This window comes from Osmerus eperlanus, chromosome 7 (assembly GCF_963692335.1).
Source record: "Osmerus eperlanus chromosome 7, fOsmEpe2.1, whole genome shotgun sequence".
Taxonomy (NCBI): Eukaryota; Metazoa; Chordata; class Actinopteri; order Osmeriformes; family Osmeridae; genus Osmerus; species Osmerus eperlanus.
The window spans coordinates 14,967,950-14,974,699 of record NC_085024.1 but is presented as its reverse complement, the minus strand read 5'-3'; the positions used below and the strand labels follow the sequence as shown (position 1 = coordinate 14,974,699).

Sequence of the window (6,750 nt, the reverse complement as noted above, 5' to 3'; positions counted from 1 at the left end):
AGTATGCCTAAATAGTTAAAACAGCAGTAAACAGCAGGGCTGCCAACTCCCCCCCCCCCCCCCCCCCGATTTTTGTGGTTGATGTTGATACAGAGAAGATCGCAGGTTTGACCTTATTTGCCACCCACCACGGGGGGCAGCATGGAGGGAACCCTCCATAAACATGCTCACTTCCTGATCCGCGAAGCAGCTGGATAGCAGGCTGGGGCTGGCTGACTCTCTCTCTCCCTCTCTCTCTCTCTCTCTCTCTCTCTCTCTCTCTCTCTCTCTCTCTCTCTCTCTCTCTCTCTCTCTCTCTCTCTCTCTCTCTCTCTCTCTCTCTCTCTCTCTCTCTCACACACACACACACTCACACACTCACACACACACACACACACATATGGGCTTGGCACTCCGCGAGTTTCTGTTACACCCGGGGTCGTGCTAGTAGGCGGCACTAATGGTAGCCACGGCAGGTGTAGGTTTTTCGTAGGTGACTGTGTCAACAGATGTGTCTGTGTCATAGCAGAAGCACTGCGGCTGGGGGATCCGAGGCTTGCATACGCAGTGGTCGACTGGGAAGGTAAGCTATTTCTCCTTCTCTGTCAGATTCCACATTTTCTGGCAGATGGCATCAAAATAAATATTCTATTGTTGGTAAACCGTGTGGGCCTATGCTGTTTTTGTATGTAAACAAATGCTAAATTCGTGTTGACCTATTCCAGTACAACCTTGGCAATGCAGGAGTGCCAGTTATGTCAATAATTTACTTACCAAGATGCTAACTAAAGCATCTCAGATTTTATGTTTAAGCATATTCCCACCTGCGCAGTAATCACTTACTCAATTTGTGACAAATTCGTATCGCTCTCTCTTTCTCTTTCTCACTGTCACCACGTAAGGCATCGATTCACAACTGATTTGTTTTTCAGTTTCTGCTTGTGTAGGGCACAATGAGGCTTTGATCCCTGACTAGCTGGAATGCCATGTAGACCTTGATCCATGCAGCACGGCCCCTCCGGAGCGGCAGTCTCAGTACTCAGTATCTACACAGGCTCATTTATAACTGTACAAAAAAGGACAAAAATAAATAAATCACAGTTAATGATAGTCGTTTAAAATGTTTCATTCCTCACTTGTTCCTCACTATTTACTTTTGAGGATTTATAAACATGAATATTTTGCAATAATCAAAGCAAAACCAATTGCGTAAATCCAGGACATTCCAGTAAGATAGCAAAAAATTCCCCTCCTTGACTCTAGGGTTGTCTTTGTGTTCATTTCCATGTTTAGGATTACATGGAAATGAATACAGAGACACTGTTTCCTGAGGACTGGCAGTCTGTTTGAAAGTGGCCTGTTTAGTGGTGGCAGGGAACTACTGGCAGTCAGTTGTGAGATGTATCCTCCTCTGAGCTCCACACACGCACTGCAGCCCTGCTCTCCACCGTGACAGTGCAGAAAGAAACGTGCCCGTTCAAGTGTGAGTATCAGTGTTTCGCGGGCAGAGGTGCCCAGGGAATGTGGGACGGTGATGCCAGCTCTATTGATCTGGCTGGTATGAGTCTGTGGGCCAGTTTCACCAGTCGTGCCGTGTGGGGAGAAAGGGTGATCGACAGCTTTTTGGCCAGCAATCCTGCCAAATGGGTTTTGCTATTTTTCATGACCCTGGACTGCTAGCACCCACCACATTTGTTATATAATCCATGCTAATCCTAGATTATGGTGTAATTCCTTGTGCCCCTCGCAATTGGAGATCAGATAATCTGACTGTGGTTCTGTCCTCTCTAACATACAGCAGGTTTAATATATTCCACCTTTGTCTTCCACCATGTTTAATGATCTTGTTGCTGATCGATCTGGAGTTTTGTCAGACAAAAGATGTGATGTAGACCAGAACCATTCATATCTCAGATGGCCAGTTCAGTGTGTTTTGGAAATTAGTGATAGAGTTAAAGTGACGTTTGCATGTTGTTTTTTTGGGAAAGCACTGTCAAGTTAATGCTTTTTATCTACAGTGTGACAAATGTGTTGCATCCTACGTCACGGATCTGGACAAAGATTAAGCCAACACACCCACACACAATATTAATGTTGTTAACTCAGCCAAGGTAGAATAAAGGGGCACTATCTCCAATAACAGGAAGTGATAACGCGCTAGGCAGTGTATAATCCTAAATCCTCACAGCAGATCAGTGTGTGATGTGATAAGGTTGCTGTGTGTGTGTGTTTTCCTTCTAGCAAGAACATGGAGGACATCATTTCACCCTTCACGCAGACACAAGGGCTAATAACAGCTAGCTAGCTGACTGACACTAAGACTCCGCCATGGCTAACAGTACTACCAAGACTCCAGCCTCAGATCCAGCCCCAGCCCTATCCTCAGCAACAGCCCCAGACCTCTCCCCAGCCTCATCTCCCACCCTTCCCCCAGCTGTCTCCCCAGCCCCAATTATTGCCCTCACGCTAGGGCTTTCCCCAGCCTTTTCCCCCGCCTCAACTCCAACACGTGCCGCAACCCTCTCCCCAGCCTCAGCCCCCAACTCAGTCGTCTACTGCAAGCTGTGCCTTAGTGAGAAACCCTCGGTGGCGACCAGTAAACTGCACACCTGCGACTGTGTCTTCTGTACTCTGGTAGGTAGGCTACGAGTCATCCTCTTCTTCTGCATCCTGCTTCATGTCTATATTAGCCTGAGATGCAGTGTTTTTCTAAAGCTGGCACTGCCAGGTGTTAATCTCTGTCCGTCTGTCATCCTCCTCATCTGAGCTGTTAGCTAGCAGATAGCCTGGCGCAAGGTCATCCAGAGCCATAGCCGTAGTGTAAACAAAACAACACTGTTGCCAGTTTGGCTCCAGAGAGAATAAACCTGATCTTTCTGGTTCTCCCCCCCACCTCCTCCCCCACATTGTTTTTCTCCACACCCTCCTCCTCCCCTCGTCCTCCTCATCCCCAACCCCCTCCCCACCATTCCACCCCATAATATGGTTTCCTATGTTAGTGGCTGGTGATGAATCGCACATTGTTCTCCAATCAGGACAGCGTTGCTCACCGTGCTGTCCGTCTCCTTGCCCCAGTGTCTGCAGCAGTATGTCCGGCTGGCCATCCGGGATGGCGGGGGCGCTCCCATCACCTGTCCTGACATGGCCTGTCAGAAGATTGGAGCACTGCTGGACTCTGAGGTACGTCATAGGAGCTGACCAGAGGGTACAGTCTCAGCACCTCCTGGTCCCTAACAATAGACCCCATCAGCAGTATATGCCTTTCCATTTGAAATGTTATCAACATTTGCGCATGGCATCCATGTTGCGCAGGGCAAACCCCACTTTGTTAACTTGGGCAAACCCCAACAGCAGAATAAAAAATGCTGCTCTGAATGACACAACCAGGAAGAGTTCACTTGAAAAAAAATACCGGCATCCCAGTGTAACTTCTTGCTAACACAAATAAAAAACGATGAAAATCGAATGCACGTTTTGTCTGTGGTTGCAGATCGCTTGTTTCGTCTCTGCAGAACAAGTGGAGCTGTACCAGCGGCTGAGGTTTGAGCGAGGTACAGCCCTGTTGAATTAGCATACTGGTGTCTGGACAGCTATTTCAGGTCCCGTACCATCTGGTGGTGATACGTTGAACATACCCATAAGGGAGACACTTTACATGCCTGGCATATTGTGGAGTTTTTTGCCCCTACTCCTTCTGTTCCTGCTGCAGCCAGGCTGCTGTTGTAACTCTAGCCTTGAACCCGGCCGTTTCACTGGAGAGAAGTGTTAAGAATCTCCATTAGGAGCAGTTGAATGGTTAGGTTTGTGACATGTTGATAACCAAACCTGCTGGACAGTTCATCTTGTCAAACTCTGTCGCAGTAGTTTTGTGGAGGCACACTTCTATTTTTCATTCACTCGCAGCATACTCACTTCTTAACCACCACTAATTCGTCAATTCTACTTCAGTCAATGTTTAGCGTATACACTGTATATCTCGGGGTTTTCAGTATATAGGGGTTCATATTTGTATGTATTCAGTTGGTTGCACATATACAGCCAAACAGCATGTGCTCTACTGCTCCCCCCCCTCCCCCTTCCCTTCCAGGGGTGCAGCTGGACCCCAGTAAGGTGTGGTGCCCGGTGCTGGAGTGCCAGGCTGTGTGCTCTGTGGGGCCCTCTACGGAGGGCAGGCCCACATCGGTGCCCTGCCAGGACTGCCACGCCGTCTTCTGCTCCGGGTGCCGAGGAGCCTGGGACAGCGGGCACTCCTGCCCGGAGCGGCCGCCCATGACGTCCCCCTCCTCTGGCGGAAGGTCAGTCGATATGGAAGCGTCCTACTGGAGTCTGGTCTCGTCACCATACTCGGGGACGTGACGCATCAACGAAAGCCCTCCAGCACACCCTGCACCGGACTCATTTATATTCCTTTCATGTGACCCCCCCTAATCAGTCGATACCATACAACTTTATTAGGCTGTTTTACAACCGTAATCTTTGTTGTGTTACTGTGTAGCACCTCACCCTTTTAAACACACATTTGCGCTGAGCTGCTCTCTCAATCAGCCTTCATAGTGTCTCCTCCACAAATAAATGGGCTATTCTGGTACAGCCTTACGTGCATAAACCGAGCACACTGCTAAAAACAGGTTTGGCCTTTCAACATCAGTGCTCCAAGATTCAACCTCTTGCCCTTTCTCCCCTCGCCTCCTCTTCCCCCCTGCCCCTCCCGTCTCCAGGGCCCAGTCTTGCAGCGAGGCAGACCCCCCCATCAAGCAGTGTCCGATGTGCGGGGTCTACATAGAGAGGAACCAGGGCTGCGCCCAGATGCTGTGTAAAAGCTGCAAACACACCTTCTGTTGGTACTGTCTCCAGAGCCTAGATGTAAGTCTAGTTCTCTCCTCCCCTGGATTTGTTTATACTTTACATACTCTACTTAATCATCGCTCCCACTTGTGAGTCAGAGTGTGGTTGTGTCTTCCCCATGATCATCCCTCCAACTTGCACAACATAGTACATACTCTAGTGTTAAAAATACTCTACTCTCCATATGAGTAATATACTGTAGACTGTATACTACATACTACACACCTTTGTGCCTGTTTGCAGGGGGACATATTCTTGAGACACTATGACAAGGGCCCCTGCAGAAATAAGCTGGGACACTCAAGAGCCTCGGTAATGTGGAACCGGACACAGGTGACTGCGGTTTCACTACGACACCATTTAGGGTGACACTTTCCCCCCCACTTTCCCCCCCTGTTATGAATCTGCATCTACAATGTTATACATCATTTACATCACATGATGTATACGGGCTCATACACAGACCTGTAAGAAATATGGGACTCAATTGTGTGTGGTTTCGTCGTACTGCAGTGTGGTTGTATCGCGTGTGGTTTCTGTTGTGTGTTGACACCCGTGTGCGTGTCCTGTGTTGCTGAGGTGGTGGGGATCCTGGTTGGGGTGAGTGTGGTGGTGCTGGTGACCTCCCCCCTCCTGCTGCTGGCCTCCCCCTGCATCCTGTGCTGCGTGTGTAAGCCCTGTGCCGGCTCCAAGATGAGGAAGAGGAAGAAGAGGAAGGAGCCCAGCCAGACAGAGCCTAGTCAGATGGACCCCGACGCATAACAGAGCTCTCCTTCTCTCTCTCTCTCACACACACACACACACACACACACACACACACACACACACACACACACACACACACACACAGAGTGATAGGCATACACACACACACTCAAATAGATGGGAAAATGGGTATGTAGACACACACTAGCAGGGAGGTAGGAATACACACACACACACAGTACAATCCCACGTTCATATCCTCACATTCATACACTCTTGTACAGTACTGCAGAGCACAGTGCTGTTTTCATGTGCCAAGCCTCATGATGCCAAACCAGTCTTGTTAGGTGCACAAGTGCCTCATACTACAGTGCCTGGTATTTGGTGGTATTTGTTTTGCCTTCCATTCTATTATGCAAACCTAGGCGTTGTTTATTAAATAAACAACTGTAACACAGTAGGAGAATCCTATTAACCAATGCAAACTATAATTTCGTAATGTGCAAAGGGATGGGTGTTATGGTGCACTCTGTAGGGTACTGAGGGACATCATATAGGGCTTCAACTGTGCACATGGAGAGGGTTTTCTGCTGTGAATGTTTATTGTCTCCACCTGGAGTGTCCAGACAGTACGGATGGGTCATGTGTGCTACTCTGATGTATGTCAATGTATATTTATGGGTGTGTGTATGGTGTCCCGTGCTGTTTCTACTCTTTGGTTGATGTTTGTGCATCAGATATTTTGTAAAAGCTCCATTGTAATTGAAATAAACATCCGATGTTGAACATGTGTCCGCTGCTCCAAGTGTGGTTTGAAGACCAAAACAAGTGCTATGGTGGGGAAGCAGTTCGTATAAAGGTGACCCACAGCAAGCTGGCCTGTGACGTGGTCCTGGCCTGTTACAGGGTCTGGCTGTTCCTCGGCGAGGGTCTCTGAACGCCCTCTGGTGCATAGCATAGGTACCACTCCTTTACCTTTTTTGCAGTGTCTTTGTGGAGGAGGAAATGTTCACAATCACGATGTCCATGAAACGATAAAATAACGTCTTGTAGCCTACCACTTCTGGATCTTATGGAGGACTTCATGGTACCTTATCAGGGACTCAGAGAAGTCCTCTCCACCCATGTACCGAGATCAACTAAAAAACATAACATTTAGATTCTGCTGATATTGTTGAGAAATAAACGATTTAGAAGAATGAGCTACAATAGTATTTCGAG

General features: G+C 48.3%; 1 protein-coding gene across 2 annotated transcripts; it reads left to right on the top strand.

The window, feature by feature from the left end:
* The first annotated feature begins 353 nt into the window (after window positions 1-353).
* rnf144b (ring finger protein 144B) lies at window positions 354-6,319 on the top strand. Of its 2 annotated transcripts, none has more exons than XM_062465148.1 (9): window positions 354-562; window positions 2,221-2,613; window positions 3,055-3,159; window positions 3,470-3,530; window positions 4,067-4,274; window positions 4,698-4,842; window positions 5,068-5,157; window positions 5,404-5,596; window positions 5,639-6,319. In XM_062465148.1, exons 2-8 carry the CDS (start codon window positions 2,308-2,310, stop codon window positions 5,584-5,586), a joined length of 1,098 nt encoding a protein of 365 aa, XP_062321132.1. In that variant the 5' UTR covers window positions 354-562; window positions 2,221-2,307; the 3' UTR covers window positions 5,587-5,596; window positions 5,639-6,319. The 2 variants fall into 2 exon arrangements, with proteins under 2 accessions (XP_062321132.1, XP_062321131.1); XM_062465147.1 differs by having other exon boundaries at window positions 355-562; window positions 5,643-6,319.
* The last annotated feature ends 431 nt before the right edge of the window (window positions 6,320-6,750 follow it).